General features: G+C 45.0%; 4 protein-coding genes and 1 long non-coding RNA gene across 6 annotated transcripts; 3 read left to right on the forward strand and 2 right to left on the reverse strand.

Annotated features, from left to right (window-relative positions):
• Positions 1–371: 371 nt before the first annotated feature.
• Positions 372–8,591, forward strand: LOC131126200 (FHF complex subunit HOOK-interacting protein 1A-like). The gene is made up of 17 exons (XM_058068478.1): positions 372–464; positions 895–1,320; positions 1,388–1,571; positions 1,634–1,855; positions 1,923–2,085; positions 2,151–2,262; positions 3,423–3,524; positions 3,596–3,652; positions 3,723–3,809; positions 3,942–4,109; positions 4,180–4,259; positions 4,348–4,520; positions 4,594–4,705; positions 4,766–5,874; positions 5,949–6,127; positions 6,485–6,605; positions 6,669–8,591. The coding sequence occupies exons 2-17, from the start codon at positions 1,216–1,218 to the stop codon at positions 6,896–6,898; spliced, it is 3,204 nt and encodes a 1,067-aa protein (XP_057924461.1). The 5' UTR covers positions 372–464; positions 895–1,215; the 3' UTR covers positions 6,899–8,591.
• LOC131126202 (uncharacterized) lies at positions 2,384–10,490 on the reverse strand. 2 transcript variants are annotated; one of them, XR_009129115.1, is made up of 4 exons: positions 8,738–10,490; positions 7,763–7,868; positions 5,924–6,909; positions 2,384–4,268 (listed from the first exon to the last, which is right to left on the reverse strand). It is a non-coding gene; the product is annotated as an uncharacterized LOC131126202 (long non-coding RNA). The 2 variants fall into 2 exon arrangements; XR_009129116.1 differs by lacking the exons at positions 2,384–4,268; positions 5,924–6,909 and adding an exon at positions 7,377–7,692.
• LOC131126201 (uncharacterized) lies at positions 7,652–11,991 on the forward strand. Its single transcript, XM_058068479.1, has 10 exons — positions 7,652–7,800; positions 8,628–8,693; positions 8,773–8,855; positions 8,950–9,088; positions 10,779–10,811; positions 10,880–10,959; positions 11,029–11,119; positions 11,183–11,254; positions 11,325–11,459; positions 11,538–11,991. Exons 1-10 carry the CDS (start codon positions 7,776–7,778, stop codon positions 11,639–11,641), a joined length of 828 nt encoding a protein of 275 aa, XP_057924462.1. The 5' UTR covers positions 7,652–7,775; the 3' UTR covers positions 11,642–11,991.
• Positions 11,992–14,382: 2,391 nt separating this feature from the next.
• On the forward strand, positions 14,383–17,248 carry LOC131124901 (coronin-2B-like). The gene is made up of 13 exons (XM_058065872.1): positions 14,383–14,583; positions 14,649–14,765; positions 14,829–14,978; positions 15,057–15,266; positions 15,334–15,450; positions 15,516–15,620; positions 15,727–15,823; positions 16,010–16,125; positions 16,197–16,287; positions 16,363–16,457; positions 16,529–16,696; positions 16,921–16,989; positions 17,076–17,248. Exons 1-13 carry the CDS (start codon positions 14,383–14,385, stop codon positions 17,169–17,171), a joined length of 1,632 nt encoding a protein of 543 aa, XP_057921855.1. The 3' UTR covers positions 17,172–17,248.
• Positions 17,249–17,263: 15 nt separating this feature from the next.
• LOC131125323 (acidic leucine-rich nuclear phosphoprotein 32 family member B-like) lies at positions 17,264–20,522 on the reverse strand. Its single transcript, XM_058066755.1, has 7 exons — positions 20,355–20,522; positions 18,778–18,927; positions 18,580–18,702; positions 18,300–18,480; positions 18,134–18,240; positions 17,983–18,055; positions 17,264–17,914 (listed from the first exon to the last, which is right to left on the reverse strand). The coding sequence occupies exons 1-7, from the start codon at positions 20,406–20,408 to the stop codon at positions 17,841–17,843; spliced, it is 762 nt and encodes a 253-aa protein (XP_057922738.1). The 5' UTR covers positions 20,409–20,522; the 3' UTR covers positions 17,264–17,840.
• Positions 20,523–21,487: the final 965 nt, after the last annotated feature.

Below are 21,487 nucleotides of genomic sequence, written 5' to 3' on the forward strand. Positions count from 1 at the left end.
TGCTCAAATTGTATACAAAACATTTAAGACGTCGAAATATTTAAAGTATTTGAAGTAAGTTACTTTTTAATTTCCTCAGTGTTTCACTCATACCTGGGATTAATCTCTGTGCTGTCACACCAGACCGACTATGTTTCCTTGGTAACCAACTTTTTCCGGGTCAGCAAAGAAGCTTGTCTGCTTTTGCTATGTTTCTTTGTATGTGTGCACGTATGTGTGTTTTTTGTATTATTTAGGAATGAAAGAGAAGAAAGATATTGAAAACAATCACGAAAATCAGATGAAAATGTGCCTTCTTCTAGAGGGGGCGTGGTCTACTAAAGCTTGTGGGCGTGACCACGTGCTACCTACCGTTGATTGACAGCAGAGTGCTTTAAACCCTCAGGAGCTGAGCTGTGGTCACCAACTGCGGTCACTTGGAGCTGTTTTTGTTCCATCAGGGCTTCAGATCTCAAGCTGTTGAGGTAAGAAATAAGACAGAATATTAGAGCAATGTCGACTCCACACTTATGTAAGGAACTGGAAAACTTGCAAACTTGGTAAATTCTCTGGGAATCGAACATGTGTTTTTGTGTGTGTTTTGAACGTAGCACACCGAGTGCCATTATTAAATGTAGTTAACATTTAAAAAACTGAACCTTTATTTGATGTTTAGTATTTAATCCCTGGTTGTGTGATGGCATGTGACAGTGAGTGTAATGGGGGCAACACACACACACACACACACACACACACAGTGGCGGTGGTTTGGGATTAAACATCAGTGCTTCATTCCTGATTAATCTCTTTCTAACAGAAACATGTTTGTGCTTCTGTTCTTGTGAGGGCCAACCGTAGGGGTTGGGATGGGGGGGGGTGCTGTGTGTGTACTCACCAATGTGTGTCTCTTCACAGGACAACCGGCAACTGGTCCATGTTGTGGTGCTGTAGGTGTCTTTAAGGATTTGTTGCAGTTGGGAATTCATGGAATGTCGTGGACTACCCTGGGTGGGTCCTGTTCCCGTTTTCCTGTTTACAAGTGGCCGTAGACAACCTCTACTTCCTGGACAGGATAATTTTGTACACTTTTTAGTTTTTCTTTTTTATTTGGTCGATGGTTGATTGGTGGACGATTTCCATGTACATCCCGTGCACGCTCACACACGCAGTCCAATACTGAGCAGTGATCCAGGGATTGACTCCTCCATCACCTGAAAACATGCTGCAGCTGTCAGGATGATGGCCTCTGTTGTCGTCGGGGGCGACCGCGGCAGGTCGCTGACACTGAGAGGAGTGGACCCGGAGACCTGCATGATTGTGTTTAAGAACCACTGGGCGCAGGTGAGTGAGCGTTTCTCCGTGTCATGTGACATCTTCACCCGTTCACCCGTGTCTCCATGACATCCAGGTTGTGAAGATTCTGGAGAAGCATGAGCCGGGTCGAGGCAGTGCCAGTGCGCTGAGTTTCCTCTCTGGTCACGTGGGCAGCGGCAGCTCACGGCTCGGGTCCATTCCGCCTGACGAGGCCAGTGCTGTTCAGAACTATGTGGAACATATGCTCTTCCTGCTGATGGAGGAGGAGGCGGGCCAAGGTGAGCGCCAAAAGAATACATCTCCATTCAGGAAGTCACATGAATGAAAATGCTGTCCTCAGGAGGAGCGATGGGGCCCATTTTGGAGTTTGTGGTTCTGGAGGGCGTGATGGAGCGCCTGTTCCTGTGGAGCTTGAGGAGACAGTTCACAGAAGACATGAAACTGGAGCAGCTCAGGATGTACCAGATGCTCCTCACCCAGGCCCGCCAGCCTCTTCTGCACCACAAGCCCATTCTAAAGCCGCTCATGACGCTATTGGCGTCCTGCGCCGGTACCGGAGCAGGTACATCGCCTCATCCCCCAGCATCTGCAAGAACTTAGACTCACAGCTGTTGCTTCACCCACTGCAGATGGTGACGGCCGCGTGGAGGCGGAGCTTGTCCTTCTGCTGAACCAGCTGTGCGTGGCTCTGGTCAAAGACCCCTCGGTGCTGGAACTGTTCTTCCACACCAGCGAGGACCAGGGCGCTGCCAACTTCCTGCTCTTCTCCCTGCTTATCCCATACACGCACAGGTGAGTCTTCATCACACACCTGATGTAAAACCTACACAAACTAACTGTCACCATCACCCCCTCAGGCAAGGTCCAGTGGGTCAGCAGGCCCGCGAAGCTCTGCTGCTCATAATGTCTCTTTCGGCCTCTGAGTCTCGGGTCGCTCAGCACATTTGCCAGAACACGTACTTCTGCCCTGTAAGTGTGTACTCCCTCTCACACACATTCTTTACGCGTACATCCTTCATCAGCAGTCCTCCAGCTGAAGAGACGGCGTCATGGTCTCCTGGGGAATTTCAGGAATTTGTTGAAGATTTGATACAGCAGCTTCAGATGAAGCCGTTAGCATGTGCTGCTAATGCAAAGCTGATCTGAATAAAGTTATGCAGTTCTGTTCAGGTAGCTTAACATATATTAACCTATAATGAAATTGTTTTAGCATCTTTACTGCTCCAAATGTGTCACAGTGGCCCCCAAAGCCCTGCTCTAGTCACAGGAGAACTTTGCTAGTGTTTTCATGAATGAGCGTGCATTGTGATCTCATAATGACTCGTTATGTAACAACCTAACAAGCTCATGGCTGTGGTCACTCTGTGTCAAACATTTGGAAAAGGTAGGCTGGGATGGATTGGTTGGCTGACATGCAGTAGCTGTGAGGGACCACACCACCTGAGGGCGCTATGCAGCCATCAGAAGAAGAATCAAAGGCCGCGGCACGCTTTGCTATTTACACTAGCATTGTGAGTGCATAAGTGCATTCTTAAAAAAAATTATATAGCAACATACAGTTCACTGTTTTCTTTTTAATTGTGATTTGCAGCCAATTAAGTCCCTACTTTTTCGCTTCAAAGCCAAGATGGCGATGATTAAGCAGGGTTAGGGGGCATTGTTGAGTGCAACATCTGGGTGTTGATTGCACACTGTATTTTACCGTACTTCTCAGTGTGTACTTATGTGTAGGTACGGAAGTTCGCAAATTGAGACAAAACCAAATATTCGTTGACCTCATATTGGCGGCCCACTTTTGCTTTTTGTTCACTTTCACTCAGTGCCACCTTTAGCATTAAAGGCCATGTGACCATCTGACCTCAATCTTACTGTAGAGCACAGATTATGAAATCAGTCAGAGATTGGCTTGAGGTCGAGGCAGGATTAGTAAAACTCAGTGTGATTGGAGCGTGCCGCTGATGATGCTCTTGTTTTGTATTTTTGTTGTTTCTCGTAAAGAATCCAAATCCAAATGTAATCTGGAATTTGGACCCAGTACAGTTTTGTGCTTCTACTGTAAACACCATAGTGTTGTGTTTTATGAATGTGATGGTGACTGTACTAAAAATCAATGTGTTGGCTGGCTGCAGGTTCTGGCCACGGGTCTTTCTGGTCTCTACTCCTCCCTCCCAGCCAGGTTGCAAGTTTACAGTGAAGAGTGGAACTGTCTGGATCCGGCCGACTGGCAACAGGTAATCATGAAGCTGTTATTGTGTGTATTAGTGCAATAATAAAGCTGCATAAAATATGTTTGCTTCACTAGGTTCCTGCTCTTGTCCACTTTCTGCACTCACTGGGCTTCTGCAGCGCCGTCACTAGTGTAACACGCACACACACACACACAATCAATCATTTCTATTCTCAACCTAATAATCGTATCTGTCTCCCAGGTGGCTCATCCTTCCATTCGCTCCCAGCTGCTGAGTTACATCGACAATGGTTTCCTGGTCCCTGTGCTGGCTCCTGCTCTACACAAGGTACCAGAACAGATCCACACGATCCAAAGAATGCTGCCTTCAAGTGGAGATTCGGCATTATTGTAGCAGATTCTGCATGTAAAAGACAACTCAAAGAAGTGCGTTTGTGTGTGTGTGTGTGTGTGTTTGTAGCTGACAGTGGAGGAGGTCATGACCACCACAGCCTACCTGGACCTGTTCCTGCGCACCATCTCGGAACCCTCCCTCCTTCAAACCTTCCTATCCTTCATCCTGCTGCACACACACGATAACGTGCATATCCTGGACACCCTGGTCAGCAGAGTCAACACACCCTTCCAGGTAACACCTACCCCCAAGTCAAGGTTAAATGTCATAGTCAAGGAGGTGACCCTGTATTGGTGCTCTTCAGCTGGGCACGGTGTCGCTGGCCTTCTTCAGGACTCTGATTGGGCTCTTCTGTGAGGACGTGATGCTGCAGCTGGTTTTCAGGTCCGAGTCCTGGAAAGATGGCACATTCGTTTGTGTGATAGGGTACCAAATGAGGTTCAGTAAGAGATGAGCATTTTGTTTTTCTCAGGTTCTTGATTCCCTGCGGCTACCTGAGCAAGAAACAGCGCTTCTCCTTAAAACACAAGGACTGGTGCGCCTCCAGCGCTTCATCGTTCTTGCTCCTGCTCCCCTCCTGGTGTCCTGTCGGCCTACCAAACACGCACGGAGCCAGCGAGCACATCCACTGGTCCAAAGGAGCAGGTTGCTATCCTGTGAGCTGGCGGCACTTGAACTATTCGGAACACATGTGAACTTGTGTTCTCTGATTGGTCAGATGTGTTTGCGGGCGACAGCGTCGGCTACTGGCGAGGCTCAGACTTCCTGATGGATGTCAACTACCTCCACTACCTCTCAGACGCCCGACAGGCCATCTCTGCTTCGTACAGGTTGGTGGTACTGTCATGTGACAAGAGAAAGATATTATTATACTGATGAATGTCCCTCAGGGCATGTCGACACTGGTCGGCGCCTTACGATGGCGATGACCCAGAAGAAGACCAATCTGGGATGTCAGCGGAAGTCGATGAGGACGATATGGTACGGCGACTCACAAGCGACTCGATGAGTGTAACTCCTCCTCCCTCAGGTGCCTCCCCAAGCCCCTTCTCTGCGGATGGCGTCTCCACGACTAATCCAGGAAGGGGACCCGGCTCGGCTTTGGAGCTAGAGTGGGACGACATCTTTGCAGATGATGATGCTTCCTATTCGGCAGCACTCACAAATGCCGGCGAAACCATGGAGTTTGGAGGCTCCGCCCCTTCACGCACACCGCCTCCTCGACACATCCAGGACATGCGCCGCAGTGCCGCTAAGCTGGTGCATGGCGCATATGTGGAGGAGAGTGAATTTGAGGATGACGTTCTGGTCTATGACCTTGTTGCCCAGAAAGACGCCAAGGCGGCCATCTTGGAAAGAATTATGGAGGCAAATCGGCGAGCACGTGGAGGCCTGTCCCCCACAGCAACAGGAAGGACTGTCCATGAAACGGTCAACGATATCATGTCATCACGCAGGACCAGTGAGGATGGAGGAAAGGAGGAAAGAAGGGGTGAGGATTACGCAAAGGAAGCAAGGAGTAGAAGCGAGGACTTTGAGAAGGAAATGGCGCGGAGGAAGGAGGAAGGAGAGGCGTGGCTGACTCTCACCAATGGCGGTCACAGCACGGAACAAAGTGATGATGATGACCGTCCCAATGACATCACAACTTCTATCAATCACACACAGCCTTCACTCAATGGCAGTTTTGAGTCACATGACGCAATATTGACAAACACAAACTCAACACGTGAGCTGCCATATCTGCCCGACAACAATGACGACTTCCTGTCCCAGTACCATCAGCTAATGCGCTCTTTAGGGGCGGAGCCAGAGCATGACGACATCTCTGTCTTCAAAAGCCGTGTCCAACAGTTGACACAAAGACTGGAAGAGGAGGAAGAGGAGCTGTGTCGGGACTTTGGTTTGAGATCCCAAGAGGAAAGAGAGGAGGAGACGGAGACGATGGATGACGACGACGAGGAGAAGTGGGGGAGGGACAGAGATGTTCCATTTACAGGTGTGTGTAATAACACTTATAAAAAACACAAATACAAAAATACTCTAACCTTTTAGAGAATCATTATGGTTCAGGTCCATTCATCAGTGTCTTGCTGTCCCGATTGGAGAACCTCCTGGAGAACTCCATCGCAGTCAACTTGCTGGTGACGGGCATCCTGGCTCAACTGGCATCGTACCCACAACCACTGCTGAGAACTTTTTTGCTTGCCACGCAAACACACCAGCAGGCTGGCGTGCGTACACTGTACCAGGTAACACACACAAGTCATTACACGTACCAATAAATATGCAGTGGAACCTGCCTATGGTGACCGACTCATCAAGTCCAAGTCCGTGTTCCTATGACTAAAAAGTGATTAAATCGCCATCAACATACATGTCGACTGTTTTTGTCGGCATCAAATTTGAAACCGAATAGGCTCGTTTCTAAACGTGAACTAGTTACACAACATTTGAAACAGCGACTTCCTGTTCAGTGGAAAGTAAGCTTGAAAATAAAAGTAGTATTCCTTTATCGCCCCAATTTTCCTTACGTCTCTGGCTAAAGTCATAAATGACTATTGCGAGCAACAACTTATTTTGGCTTTCATTTTGTTTACACTGTATAGGTGCTGGTGTCCCTTCAAGGCCAAATCGAGCGCTACATCCAAGGGCGACCAGAGTACCCCTCTTTGGTGACGCAGGCATGGAGGTTCTTGTTGGCTAAAGACCAAGACAGCAAAATCCAAGGTTAGCGTTTATCAGCCTGTTCTTCCTCCTGTGGCGACAAGTTAACACGTTTGTGTGTTGCAGACAGCCTCCAGTTCGAGGGAGGCGACATTCTGGAGCGCCCTCTTCCCAACGGCTCCGTGAGAACCTCTTTTGCAATGCCCCCCCTCGCGCTCCTGCCACCCTGTCCCACCATCCCGCCTCAAGAGAAGAGCCGAGTGTTTGCCATTGTCCTGTATGCGGAATTCCTCAAGGAGCTGGCCGCCATCGCCCTGGAGCACAGCATCGCTCCTGACTGGACTGACGAGGAGTAGGTGGACTTCATCTGAAACAACAAAAGAAACCTTTATTTATTTATTTAAACATCCTGAAGCACTTGAATTGATTTATGCCCAATTCTTTTACGTAACCTTTTCAGTACATTTTGCCTACTGTAGTAGAATGCTTAAACTTCTTCATGAAACTTATATATTTTCTTCTAATACTGGATGTTGCGTTGCCATGGTGACATGACTGGCTGGACAACTGAGTACTGCCGCCTGCTGGTGACACTTCTTTTCAATGAATATGAAGAAAATTATTTTTAAATCAACAAAGATATTTAAATCAATCTACATAATACAACTTCTGTATTTTTTGGTCTAATGATAACAGTTCCTGTTAGTTGTGTTTCTTCATTTTTCACCTCAGCAAGACACGTTGGCCAATTTTTTTGTTTCCAACTTGGTGGGAACACTTTAGGGAAGGCCTTTTTTCTGCTCTTTATACACAAAGCAACGTCCATACTTTGATTCATTTGGTGACGAAGAACTAGAATTCAAGCCGCATCAAACAGTGACTCCCGACCTCACCAGCTCGCCTAAATATTGCAAAGAAGTTGTCTCGGAAGAGTTGTTGCTGCAAACAACGTCCTGTGCCATTATTTTAGGTGAGCTGACATCTGAAATTAGAGTATAAGTGACGTGTGCTTGCGAGCAATGACATCCTGTGTGGTGTGGTGTTGGCTCCGTGGTGGCTGTCTCACTTCCTGAGTACATAAACGCTTTCATGCTTGCGACTGACTGAGAGGTGAGGCCGTGCGAGGACAAAGAGCAGGTGGACAGTCTGACTGAGGAAGACAGAAAAGGCGGGAATTTAGCAGGCCAGGACCACTTCAGGGACATCTTTGATTAACTTACTGCAGTCACAAAGATGAAGCGTCAACTCTTCTTGCTCGGTGAGTTCAGTCGCAATTCTGACATTTTTTAACATGGCGTCCACCCAGCATGCGCTTTGGTGTTCATCCTGCATGGGGAGGGGGTGGGGGAAGGACGATGACAAGACAGCACAGGGTCTATCTAAAGTCTGGACACGCAGGAAATGCATCTTTTAAACAATTATACAAAATATGTAGAGGTGCATCTCAATATATATTATGAATATCTTGGATATCTGTAATTAAAAAACATTTGATTTTATATTATTTAAAAAACTTTCTTCTTTCAAAAGTATTTATTATCATAAATTCACTACAGAGTGAAATATTTCACAAATGTATTTCTTTATTACTTAATTTTGATAATTATAGCTTGCAACTCAAAATGAAAGTTAAATATTGTAAACTACTGGTTCATGTGTTAATCATAATTAACTGCAAAGAACTTCCTGATCGTTAAATTGGTCTTTTGGCCTGAATTGAACTCAAAATATACAAATAAGGGGACCTATTATGCAATGTTTTTAGCCCTTTGTATTGAGTTATGGACTTCTATAGCACAGAAAACATTCAAGGGCTTTCAGAATCTGCGCCTATTCCAGCAATGTTTCTTTGGGGTTTTATGCTTCCTGCCAAAACGGTCTGTTTTAATTTATATTCCACCCACATTTTTACCCACACAGGGCCATATAGGTTTGGATTTTTCTCCTTTAATAAAAGAGTTTTTTTTTCAAGTTTCATTTAAAAACTGCTTTTTGTTCAATTGAGGGACACACTGGAGCTGTGACAAAGTAATAGCACATCACATCACATCACATGGACACGACAGACTTATTTTTGTCTTTCAGCTCTAGCGGTGGTGTGTGATTGCCAGGCACTAAACATAACAGATGAGCAGACGAACATGACTTCAGGTACCGTACAATCTGAAGTAACTTAGGAGAAACGTTAGCCTTACTGGTTGTCCACGTGTCTCCTCCACGTTTGCTTCAGAAGCTCCCACCACATCGGCACCTGCACTCAGGAAAACAACACTGGTGACGCTGTCCGCTCAGAACCACACATCAAACCAAACGGTGACAGTACCTTCTTCTCAATATTTACTCAAATGTACAATTAGTTACAAAAATAAAAGAGCAAGCATTCTGACATTTAAGCCATATTTAACAGGCCCAAGTGCTGACATCTGCAACCACGGGAGGAGACATAATGATGAGTGATTATAATGACAATGACCAGAACACCACAAGACAAGCGGAGGGCATGCCAGAGGTTTCCACAATGGCGCCAATTGGCTCAACGGTGGCGGGTAAAGTCACGGTGGCATTCACCAGCAGAAAAAAAACTTTTGGGTTGCATCTGTGTTCCTATGGTAACTGCTACTTGAAGCTTGTACCTGTATATACAAAAGTGCTGTTTGCCATCATGTAAAGCAGGCAACTGCTTGGGGTCCCCCCTTTCAATTTGAATTTTTGCCCCAACAGACAATGGCCTCTGAGTATACTATATACACCTACATAGCCGGGAGAACATCAGCTCAAAGCTCAAATCCATCATAGCTCAACCATCCATTTTCAATACCAGTTGTTTTCATTAGGGTTACTGGTAGACTGGAGCCTGAAGACTTTGCGCACGTGTGACCCTTCAAGTTGTGAATTAGTAATTAAATTACACCTTTAAAAAAATGTTAGTTCCAAGAAAAGTAATTATTTCACATTATATTTTAGAAAACCCTATATCAAACTTTTGACATTAGGGTGACCTCGTAAATTATATACCAAACGCTAGAGGGCAGTGTTTTCCCGAGTGTGAACAACAACAATTCTATTTAGCGTACAGAGTGCACGCCAAAAAATAAATGGATATTAAAGCGAAATCCAGTTCGTTGACATATCAGTGCACAATAAAGCGCCACTATTCATTGCCAGCAACTGCTACACCGTTAAAACATTTCAAATCGTAATCGTTACAGCAAGTTATTTTTAACGGCAGGACACCCAACACGGACCGTGAACAGTTTCACACAACGGGACTCGATGCGATAAAGTCTCCACCATAGACACTAGAAGTTATAAATGAATATGGATGAAAATCACCAACAAATACACTAGAAATTAGAAATGAATAGGAATATGTATTCCACTGGAAGTTACGTATTATACCCTCCGCGGGTTTGGCCGCCATGACGGTGAGCAGAATTCAGAATGCGTTGTAAAAATGTCCTCGACACACTGCTCACCTGTTAATTGCTCCAATACACCATCCAAAAAACAGACTTGTCATTTTGCAAGTTCCTCAAAACACAGAAAGTATGTGTGATAAAATGTTGTATTGAATACTGGTTGTAAATAAGTAGGACAGTGGACAAGACTCAAAGTGTATACGGACTACTACACAATGTAGCTTAAAGCTAATTTGGGTGATTAGTTGAATTCGTGCTGATGATGATTTAGGTTGTAGTCTATTAAATTATTAACCATGGCATTACTGAAATGAAAGTTGCATTGTGTAACCATACATTTATTTTACACTCAGCTAAGTGCTAATGAATACTGTGTACACCGCTGTCCACCTCGCCTCGCTCACCTCTAATGCTCACCATCATGGCGGACTTTCCATTCATTTACGAAGGAGCTAACAGTCATTGATTTAGCGTCTTTGATTAGCACCGTTTGAAAGTTAACATCTAAAGTAACCTTAAAATTCTCCACTTTACTTTGATACTAAGATCAACTATGAAGATCTTGGAAATGCACAAAAAAAATATGGATAAGCCATTTTCCTGCACCACCTCTTGCCCAAAGTCAACTGGGATAGGCTCCAGCACATCCCCCATTATCTTTGTGAGGGCAAGCGGCATAGAGAATGGATCAATAGATGTCCTTTTCTAGCAAAATGGCCCAGGGTTTAGGACATACAGTGGAACCTGTTTAAGTCGGTCCCATTTGTTGACAAGATTTTATTATTATGATTTCCTGATTATTGATTGTCTCTTCCAGTATCAGATGAGAGCTTACACCCTTCATCATGGGGTAAGAATACGGTAACATTGAATATTTTCAGTTTGGCCCATCGACAAGATGCCCTCTTGGCTCTTTAGGTTATGTTCTGCTGGTGCTGCTGCTACTTGTTATCCTCAGCCTGTTGGTCATCCTCTACCTGCTGAGGAGAGCGAACCGGGTAAGAGCCAACCACACCCGTAAGGACAGCCGGACGTGTCCATGTTTGTCTAACTGAAGCTTGTTGCAGACCTACTCGTTCGACCTTCATCGTGCGGCTCCTGTCAATCACACAGATGAGCCTTCTGGCACCTTTGAGGTCATCTGCCTGGACGAGCAAGGTGCGGTTGTTGAGTCGGCAGAGCAAATGCACGTGCACATGATGACACATGGTCTCATTCTAGACCGAGAGCCCACCAGTGACCTTTCTGTGTCTCCAGCAGTCAACGGCTCAGTGCCACAGTCACAAGAAGAAGGTACCATCTTTTCTTTGTGTGTGTGTGTGTCACTAACTTCTGATCTGCTGTCATACCTCATCTTTTGCAGCTCCTGAGCCCGACGTAAACCACTTGAAGGTATTGGACTTCAGCGATTCAAATTCGACGATCCGTGATGATGCGGTTGAGACGGCGGCCAACTGTGAGCTGCTGCTGGACACCTCTGAAAAAAACATGAGTCCATGTGAGGAGATGCAATGCTTGGAGTCGTCCATGTGCGAGTTACATCTTATACATCCGTGCTATACTCATTGTCTTTCAGTTGCTTTCACTAACTCGTTAGCTGGAATCGAACTATCCGAGTCATTGCCGATCAAGCAGAACATCACACCTGCAGTATCTTCCTCCTCTTCCTCTTCCTACTGACAAGAGTGACATCATATCCTGTTGTTTTTTTTATGCACAAGAACAATAATTGTTTACTGAAGTGTTTACTTAAAACTGTGTGTGTAACGGTACATGTGTTCTTAATCTGATTTTCGGTACGGTGTAGAAGTGTACATATTTCCCGCACAATACACACTGGGGGGCAGGAAATGTGCCTGGCATTATCCGAATTACTCAGTAGTGCCTAGGAGAAGCAAACAAAATGAACTGATGCCCTTACTTTACAGTATTCTTACTAATTCGAAATGTACAAATGTTTTATTTTCATCTTTTTGCAGCACTGACATTTGCTTGGTTAACAGCCAATATTAAGAGATTTTAAAGTGTACTTTTAAGTGTTACAACTTAATGTTGTGTAATTAAAGGTATTTTTATGTCATAATTTGAGTCCCTAAGTTCAGTTCTATACAAAATCTTGCCACCAAAACCAAATTGTGCAAGAACATCCTTGAAGAATTAGTCACCTTCCGGCAGTAGTGGATGTTAATACGGTCGTCTCAGCTGGTCGCCGTGTCTGGACTTGGTGTCAGATGCAGAAGTCTGTTTGTGTGCGAGCAGCCGTGCATAAACACCTCAGCTAATGTGGGACAAGAAGGCAGGAGGACGTCACAGACCAGGAGGAAGCACGCTGCAGAGACAAGGAGGTAACCCTTATTGTTGAGAACGTTTTGGCGCTTGCAGAGTCCAGGCATCACTCATCTATTTTTGATATTCCTACATGACTGTATCAGAGGTAAGAAAGATCACGCTGCTTTTAGTTCCTTCTTGCCACTTTTGCCTTCCGTGTTCACTGGCTTAGTCATGCATATAATATACTGTAGGTGGTGGACTGTATGTTTATTCTTCCATAATAGATTTGCTGTTCAACTGGTGAGTCTGGGAGCAAAATGCACAGTTAGTGAGAACATCTACTTCATCACCTTTTGTGTGGTGTTGGTGTTGGAAGGGCCAGATAAGCATCGGGTGCAGAAATAGCAGGGATGCAGTTGTGGAACCTGATTGGAGATTTTGGAGATGAGCAGGAAATAGAAATAGAAGTTTGTGTAGAGCTGATTGGTTCTGGCATCGAGTGCTGGAATAGCTGGTATCTGGTTGTGGAACCTCGTTAAAGAATCTGGGGATGGTCATACAGACATATAGCAACGACTACACCAATAGCATCTTTGTCAAGAAAAACAATTATGCTTAGAAACAAAAATACAGTAGGAATAAAGATGCAGAAAACAGAGTGTGTGGTAAAAATTGTCAATTGTCACCAACCCTGGGGGGATGCAACAATGCAACATTGACTCCACGGCCCAGAGGGCAACGAAGGCCTGGCCTGGATCTTCTGGTCCCGCGAGCACATGAGGACTCGGTGACACCAGAAAAGGCAGCCCTGCAAGAATTGGGGGGGTTGAAGGTGGAGGATGTGATTCCTTAGAAGAAACGGGGGCCAAGTATTGAAGACAAGTGATCTTTCCAAGGTTCAGGAGCAATTTGTAGTAGGAAGTTAGAATGACATTTAATGAATATTTCATCAGACAAGCGAGCTGTCTCACATGATCAGTTTGTTACTTTGTGTGTGATTTATTATTGATAGGAACATTAAAGACAATTGGAGAAGGTCATTTGTGTGGGAAGTCTGTAAATGGTTAAGTTAAATGAGTGGAAAATCTTCAATTAGTGGGAATGTTTGTAATGTGCCATTTTTAAACTACAGTAAACCTCGGATATATCGGACTCGGATAAACAGATAAAAAAGAACCAATTTTTCTGTAATGCATTTCCAATAAAAATTCATTGCATATATCGGATTTTTTATAACGGATTTCGTCTATTTCGGACAAAATCTCCAGTCCCGTTCCAATGCATTTCCATTAAATTTCCCTCGCATATATCGGATGGCTGCATCGTGGCGCTCCGATTCGCCGAATCGTGACAGGCCGCTATACGACGTCATTTGCAGCGTTTGCAAACATAGTCAAGGAAGTGCCTTTTTATAACGGATAAAATCCGATTTACGCATATACCGGATATAAATCCGATATATGCGTAAAACGGACATTTTCCGGTATACGCATATAACAGATTTCGCTTATATCGGACAAAACCAGTGGGAACAATTGAATCCGATATATCCGAGATTTACTGTATATGTTTTGATGGGCAAACGAGTGGTTGGCATGCAGGCCTCACAGCTCGGAGACCCGAGTTCGATTCCACCCTTGGCCATCTGTGTGGAGTTTGCTCTGTTGTGCATGCGTGGGTTTCCTGCCACATTGCAAAAACATGCTAGGTTAATTGTTGACTCCAAATTGTCCATAGGTATGAATGTGAGTGTGAATGGTTGTTTGTCTATATGTGTCCTGTGATTGGCTGGCCACCAGTCCAGGGTGTACCTTGTTGAAATGTCACAAGAATGGTCAAATTCAAAAGAGAAATGTCCTATGTCGGGTTGAGAATGTGGAAAATTCAAGCCATTCATTTCAAGGAATCTTTGGTTGGAGCGTGTGGAATTTCAAGAAAAACAGGAATTGTCCCCCATGTTGAAATCTGATAACCTGAATGTTTTGATGTCAGAATACTTGAAGTCCTAAAAACTGGAAAATGTGGTATTTTTCAAAGTATTTGAGCATCAAAAAAAGTGACGAACAACATGTCCAAGCTGAATAATAACGTTATTGATAAGACGTGATCACGCAGCACGCACACAAATACCTGCATTTTTTGTTTTCCAGATGACGTGGCGTTCCTCCTTCCACCAGTCCAAGTTCCGTCACGTCTTCGGTAAGGCGTCCAGCAGAGAGCGTGGCTACGATGGCGTTCCCATCACACGTAGCGTCCATGACAACCACTACTGCTCAGTCAACCCATGCTTCATCGCCATGGTGACAGAGTGTGCTGGGGGCGGGTCCTTCCTGGTGCTGCCCATCCAACATGTAAGCATAACTTCATTGTCAGCAGCCAGTTTTGTGAAAGATCATGAATCCTTCTCCCTTTCCAGACAGGCAGAGTGGACCCTCAGCACCCGAGGGTATGTGGTCACAGGGCCCGAGTTCTGGACATCAAGTGGAACCCATTCGACGACCGCTGTATTGCATCATGTTCCGAGGACTGCACAGTGCGTGATGATGAATTCCTGGTTTCCACTGTGGTTCAGAGGGCTGAATATTTGACCGCACAGGTGAAGGTCTGGGAGATTCCGCTCCGAGGCGTCCAACGGAATCTCACCCAGGCTAAGAAGACACTGATCGGCCACTCCAGGAGGGTAGGACTTATCGAATGGCATCCGACTGCTGAGAACCTTCTGTTAAGCTCTGCCTACGACTTCAAGGTCAGGTGGTCGGCAAAAAACGATTTTTAAAACCTTTTTATTATCTTACTGGTCGGGGGTCTTGTGTTTTGGCTGCAGGTACTTCTGTGGGACGTGTCCCAGGACGGGGCTGTGCTCAGGCTCCCAGTGCGCGTGGTTATGGCGCCCATCCACACATCATCATCATATTTCCCTTCTGAGATGTTGCTGCTGTCCGCCAGCTTCAACCAGGATGGAAACCGGCTGGCGGTGGCATCCAAAGACAGACGTGTACGAGTGCTGGATCCTCGAACAGGACGGGTTCTTCAGGTGGGTGTTCTGCAGGGAGGAAACCTAATACAAAAAAAAACTACATTTTTTTACATTGGCGCTGCAGGTGTCCTGTAACAAGTCTCACAGAGCCAATAAGGTCATCTACATGGCAGGGATGAAGATGCTCCTCAGCACCGGCTGCTCACCCTGGAACCATAGACAGATAATGCTGTGGGACCCGGTAAGGACTTACTGTAAAGGGGAACATCAAGCAAGAAGCATGCAGCAACGTTTCTTTATCCACAGGATGACCTGTCTGAACCTCTGTATGAAGAAGATCTGGATGGCTCTGCAGGAGTTCTTTTCCCGTTCTTTGATCCTGACACCAATATGCTCTACCTGGCTGGGAAGGTCAGTCAAAAGCACACCAAGTGACAAAAGCATGCATGTCACAATATTGCTATAGCGTTGTGGCACATGAAAACAGGTTAAAGGGCAGCTCAAGCATGTGTCGCAGGGTGACGGAAACATCAGGTATTACGAGCTGAGTTCTGAGAAACCTTACATCAGCTTCCTGACAGAGTTCAGGTCACCACTGCCCCACAAAGGACTCGGTGAGACAACACTGAAAACTGCATGACAGGAAAATATTCTTAAAATATCAAACTTTAGCAACATGCTAGAAGCAGTTGTAGTTGCCAGGAGACAAAAAAAAGCTATCTGGAACATAATGATCAGTGAAAGGAGTCATTATTTTGTGTTGCATGCTACGCTAACATGTGACCTCCATCGTACTTCAGCAGTGATGCCAAAGCGCGGCCTGAACGTGAACATTTGCGAGGTTTTCAGGTTCTATCGTCTGATTGCCGTCAAAGACCTGGTGGAGCCACTGTCCATGATCGTACCACGCAAAAAGGTGAGCTCATCTTCTGAACTTCAAGCAAAAAAAAAAGTCCCAAAATGAAGACCTTTTGTCTACCCTGCCAGTCAGGAACCTTTCATGAGGACCTGTACCCCATGACAGCAGGAAACCGGGCCGCCATGACAGCTGAGGAGTGGCTGGCTGGTTTCAACAGAAGTCAGTCAGCCACCAGGATTTCAAACATAGGCCTGCACAATGACTGACTAGATATTCCTTCTCTGGCTCCGGCAGGCCCCATCTTCATGTCTTTACGTCCCGGCGCGCCAGTGGTCAACCCTTACCCAGAAAGCCTTGCCAACAAAACAAAGTACCAGAAGGGCCCAGAGGTAAAACTAGCACCAGTACAAGTCTAGTCCATCAAACCAAGTTTAGACATTTCGTGATGGGTTCTTGGTAGAAGTTTCTGGAGGAACAAGTGGCCTACCAGGATGCCAAATACTGCAGGGATGTCAGCGAGCTTTCAGGGTGGCAGCCGGATGAGACGCAGGCGCCACTTTGGACATACGACATCACGCCGCACTGTTGCGAGCCTGCAGAAAGGCCGCCGCCCCCTACTGAGGATGAGGTGAGCAAATGTGCCGTCGAGTTGTCAATGGAGGAGGAGGAGATACTGCTGGTTTTCTCTCCACGCAGGTGAGTTCCTTCCCTCAAACTGAAGGTTTGATCATTAAAATCACCTGCTTTGCAGTCTCTTCCCGCCATGGGACACGTTTGACATGAGAGCGCTAACCGGATGCTAGTGACGTCACCATGGAGTTCTCTGCAGAAAGTTTGTGCTTTTTTTTTCAGCTACTTGAGGCGTTCTACAAACAACAACAGGAGATCAGAGGTCTGCGGGAAGAACTTGACCAAAAAGATGTCAGTATGTGCCGGTGGCCTTGTTAGAAAGTCAACTAATCACCTGCCAGCACTCCTGCTAATGTGCTAATGCTTATTATTGACAGGGGAGGATCGCTCAGCTGGAACAGGAAGTCCAAAACAGAAAAAACTGCAGAAGGCCACTTGCTGACAATTCTTGCTCCTTTACAGGACCAGAATAATAAAATACCAACAGACTGTCAATTTGTTGGCCTTTAGGACTACCAGAGACTGATGAAGGTCCAGGAAATTAATCCAGATTAGGAGACCAGAACAAAATGTTAAGATTTTATTTACAAAGTCCTTTTTGTATTTTTTTGGTAGTTTTTCCTTTAACTTACAGAAAGTAAAAAAAAAAGAAAGAAAAAAAAATAGTCAGTGTAAACGGCAAAGAGGGCAGAGAGGTGAAAAGAGCCCCCCAAACAACAAAATGAAACCATTCTCAGAAAACACAAAGATCTTTTTAAAAGCTGTTTTGGCAAGGAAAAAAAAACAAAACAAAACATTTTTATGCCCTGAGCGCTCGGCCTGCTGGGGGGGGGAGGGGGCACAGTTGACATAATAGCAGGAGGAGGGGGTTGGGGGTCAGGGTGCGCTGACCTCTGGCATTGCATAATAATTCATTTGTCTTGGCAAAATCTAAAAAGTGGCATTTGTAATATTGTGATTGATGAACTTCAAGTCCTGAGAAACTCTTGTGATGATGTCATCACAAACGCTTGATCATACGACAACGTGCAGGTGTCAAATAAAGTTTGGGGTTTTAAAAAAGTGGGGTACCAGTTAGAAAAATGGAATGCAGCCCAGAAGTTGGCCGAGAGGGAGGTGACAACAGGATGGACAGATAGGAATTAATCTTCTTCATCGCCCTCATCTTCAGGGTCCCTCTTTCGCTTGTCTCCCTTGGCCGGAGACGAATCCTCGTCTACGTGGATGATAAAACGAATGTCAATATTCATAGATAATGTGCTTGTGGGTGGCGAGCATACTGACCGTCGTCGTCCTCCTCATCCTCTTCATCATCCACATCTTCCTCGCTGTCAACATCTCCGTTTACATGTCCATCCTAGAAGAAAATGTCAATATTTCACACAGCTGTCCCATAACCGACAAAACCACGGTAAAAAAAGTGCGGTGTCTTCACCTCTTCATCGGCGCTGTCGTCATCTTCGTCGTCATCGTCATCCTCTTCAGCCACCACGTCCTCATCGTCGTCCTCCTCCTCTTCCTCAAAGTCTTCCGTGTCGCCATCTGCAATAGGGAGATGAGCCAAGTCCTTGAAGACAACCAGGAAGAAGAAGAAACCTCACCTTCGTCGTCTTCCGCCCCGTCCACATCGCCCTCCGAGTCAGAAGCCTCGCCATTGTCAATGTCAAAGCCATCCAGATAGGTGAGGTTGGGGAGGAGCTTGAAGATGGACTCCCTGTAGTCGGCCAGGTTAGTCACCTCACAGTTGAAAAGGTCCAAACTTTTCAGCTGAGGCAGATTTTTCTGATGGGGAAGGGGGGAAAAAAAGATGAGAGCTCACTCCTATCCTCATTTATTTCTCCAATGTAGTTTGATAAAAAAAGAAAAAGACGCTGCACCGACCAGTGGCTCTAGCGTGCTAATGTCTTTAAACTTGTTGCCGCTAAGGTGAAGATGTGTCAAGTTTTTCAGACGCTCTGCCAAAACCTCCAGACCGCCTGATATGCTGTTGTCACTCAGTTCCAACTGTAACAAAATACATGGATGAAGTAACAATTATTTAAAAAAAATGAAAAGAACAACATTCAGCGCATTTGTCACCTTTTTGAGTTTGTCCAGTTTGGGGATGTCTGCAACACTGGTCAGGCCCACGTTGATGAGACTCAGAGTCTCTAGATTGCAGAACTCTTCTGTGATGCCTTCAACCTTTCCATTACTGGCACGACAGTTATCCAGAACCAGCTCCTGGACCTGAGTGCAGACCGGTTGGGGTCAACTTCATGTTCAAAACATCTTCACTCTGATAATTGCACTTGTAGTCGGGTGCTCTGGCCTGCACCAAAATATCGTATCGATGTCATCAAAAATCCAGTATCAAATTATATCAGGCTGTCCCCTAAAATCGCTGATACATGTAAAATCGCCAGTACACGCAGTCGATCCCAGACTCTGTCCCAGCATGTTTATCCAGCAGCAGGCGGATAGAGCCCACAAGTAGTCGGGAGTGATGTCGACCATGTGTGTTTTTCATTAAAGTCTGACAAAGATGTTGCAGCCGAGTGCAAAATTTGTTATACCCAAGTTTCCCGTGGTGGCAACCAATCAGGTAATTTTAATACGACTAAACGCATACTGCATTTGCAGCAGCTTCATAAGAGAAGCTAACAAGACAACAATTAATTATCTATAACAGAAAAGTAAAGTTGAGTTTAAACCCTTAATTCAGCAACTCGGACCTTGCTAGATAATCATAACAAAAACAATAACACAACAAAAAGGTCTATTCGTGAAAATAAAACATTTTAATGTAATTATCCTAGCATCAATCGATACTGATATCAATACTATCGGTATTTGGATCGACCCCGAGCGCCCCCTAAGCTTTAGCCACTTCGTATTGGTACACATCCCGGCCCGAGACTGTAAACTCCGAACACCATTATGCTAACATAGCTAGCAGATAGCTATAAACGCAGAAGGGTGGCTCCATACCCACCAATTGGAGATAAATCCAAGTTGACGGAGTGTTAACCAATAACGATGTTAACAAGGTGCACCGAGTGGCGTAATAAATATAGATGCCCAAAAGAACATTGACTAGTTAGCTTTAGCGCGCCGCTAACTACGCGCCCTTATACGCAACATGGACGCGGGCTCCGACTAATTCCTGGAACACAGTACATAACTTGTGTACAGCGGTGACCCAAAGAATGACGTTGAAAGAAACCTTTTTAACACCTTAGTATTAAACAGGCCGGTCTATGAGTAACACTGGTGTTGTTGTTGTTTGTTTGTATTAGAAGCACATTGCAGTGAGCAACATTACGAGGGAAAAGTCAGTCTACTACTCTTAAGCAGCCAAACCAGACATCAGCCGGGCTCAGATGACACAAGTGGTAGTACACAAGTTAACGTTGACACAAACGCACAATAAAGAACATGGCGCCATGTGTTTGTGCAACCGGACCACGCTTAAAAGACGTCAGTGACAAAGTGAAGCCTTTTTATTCTACTTATTCCCTTTAGCATTCCTGCCTGTTTTACTTCGCAGTTAGTCTGGATCTCATCGGAACCCCCCGCTAAGAACCATGTGCTCGCTCAGCCAGCCTCCTCCGGCCGGTCAAGTTTACATGACAACATGCGGAGACCAACAAGAGCTTAAAAGCTCTTCAACTCACGTCTTTCGGCGCCCGCTGGCCCAGCTCCGACGAGAGCATTTTCTTCAGGTCCATGTTCTCTGCTTTGGCTTCAGTTCTTGTCTCTATCTGGAAGAACTTGTTTGTCCTTTTTGTCTTCTTGTGCGCCAACACGCTGCAGCACCTACAAGTCTTTTTGTTATAAACACACCACTTCCGGTGGACGCTTTCAAAATATGACGACGTCGGAGCGAGTAGCGCTATAGCAGTCGAAATTACATATTCTTTTACTTAAGTTGATGAGAGTTTTCTAGTATAACAAAGTAATACATATATATATTTAAATGATGACATATAAAGTGTGATTTATTTGAGTGTAGGTGTATTGTACTTGTACGTTGGTTCTGTAATCGTTGTCATACTGTCTAACTTGATCCTGATGAGACGTTACCATTCCGTGAGGAAAAGTGGGTCAGCCGTTTGCTGCGTTCAAAACTATCCGTATTTCCAAACATCATTTCATACTTACTGTTGTGTACATCGTTTGAACGCATTTCAGTGCCAAAAATATGAACGTTTTAAGTAAAAAAAACAACCACTGTGGGTCCTTAACACATACATGAATTTAAACAAACTGTTTAGTCACCCTAATGGTGACTAATATCTACTAATATCCACTAATATCTCAGTGTTTAAACATTTACATTTAGCACAGTTAAGCACACACGTCACCTCTATTAAATATATATTTATCGACAAATATCTAAGCGTTACTTTACAGAACTTAAACAGGAAACTCAAAAATGCCCAACTTTTGGGAGGCAAATGAATGCGTCACAAGAATGGAGGGAAACTGCAAAAGCAACAAAACAAGGCTCATGGGCGCCTCTAAAGGACATAGGTGTATTTACACCGCAATGGCACCAAGCACAGTGAATGCCCACATTTGTTAAACAAACAAACAAACACAAATAAATAAATATTTGTTATGATTATTTTTTGATGGTAGAATCACCTTCTGGTGACACACATTCAGTCCCAAACTTTTCTTCATCTGAGGCACATTATCAAAACAACTGTCCTCTTAATGTACTGAACATTAAAAAGAAGCTAAAGAAATTTACATGGTGAATGGTGTCTTTTGCAAATATGAACAGGCTTACCATCTGCTCGAG

Source organism: Doryrhamphus excisus, chromosome 3 (assembly GCF_030265055.1).
Source record: "Doryrhamphus excisus isolate RoL2022-K1 chromosome 3, RoL_Dexc_1.0, whole genome shotgun sequence".
NCBI classification, from domain to species: domain Eukaryota; kingdom Metazoa; phylum Chordata; class Actinopteri; order Syngnathiformes; family Syngnathidae; genus Doryrhamphus; species Doryrhamphus excisus.

What these genes read in the sequence shown, in the direction of transcription:
- LOC131126201 (XM_058068479.1), top strand. Translation starts at nt 7,776, where the DNA reads ATGAAGCGTCAACTCTTCTTGCTCG. An exon ending in GCAGACGAACATGACTTCAG is followed by an intron (nt 8,694 to 8,772) that starts GTACCGTACAAT and finishes CGTTTGCTTCAG; the next exon opens with AAGCTCCCACCACATCGGCA. An exon ending in AATTGGCTCAACGGTGGCGG is followed by an intron (nt 9,089 to 10,778) that starts GTAAAGTCACGG and finishes TGTCTCTTCCAG; the next exon opens with TATCAGATGAGAGCTTACAC.
- LOC131124901 (XM_058065872.1), top strand. Translation starts at nt 14,383, where the DNA reads ATGACGTGGCGTTCCTCCTTCCACCAGTCCAAGTTCCGTCACGTCTTC. An exon ending in TGGTGCTGCCCATCCAACAT is followed by an intron (nt 14,584 to 14,648) that starts GTAAGCATAACT and finishes CTCCCTTTCCAG; the next exon opens with ACAGGCAGAGTGGACCCTCA. An exon ending in AGTACCAGAAGGGCCCAGAG is followed by an intron (nt 16,458 to 16,528) that starts GTAAAACTAGCA and finishes GGTTCTTGGTAG; the next exon opens with AAGTTTCTGGAGGAACAAGT.
- LOC131126200 (XM_058068478.1), top strand. Translation starts at nt 1,216, where the DNA reads ATGATGGCCTCTGTTGTCGTCGGGGGCGACCGCGGCAGGTCGCTGACA. An exon ending in TTAAGAACCACTGGGCGCAG is followed by an intron (nt 1,321 to 1,387) that starts GTGAGTGAGCGT and finishes CATGACATCCAG; the next exon opens with GTTGTGAAGATTCTGGAGAA. An exon ending in ATCCGGCCGACTGGCAACAG is followed by an intron (nt 3,525 to 3,595) that starts GTAATCATGAAG and finishes TTGCTTCACTAG; the next exon opens with GTTCCTGCTCTTGTCCACTT.
- LOC131125323 (XM_058066755.1), bottom strand. Translation starts at nt 20,408, where the DNA reads ATGGACCTGAAGAAAATGCTCTCGTCGGAGCTGGGCCAGCGGGCGCCG. An exon ending in ACGACAGCGCCGATGAAGAG is followed by an intron (nt 18,056 to 18,133) that starts GTGAAGACACCG and finishes ATTTTCTTCTAG; the next exon opens with GATGGACATGTAAACGGAGA. An exon ending in GGATGAGGAGGACGACGACG is followed by an intron (nt 17,915 to 17,982) that starts GTCAGTATGCTC and finishes TCATCCACGTAG; the next exon opens with ACGAGGATTCGTCTCCGGCC.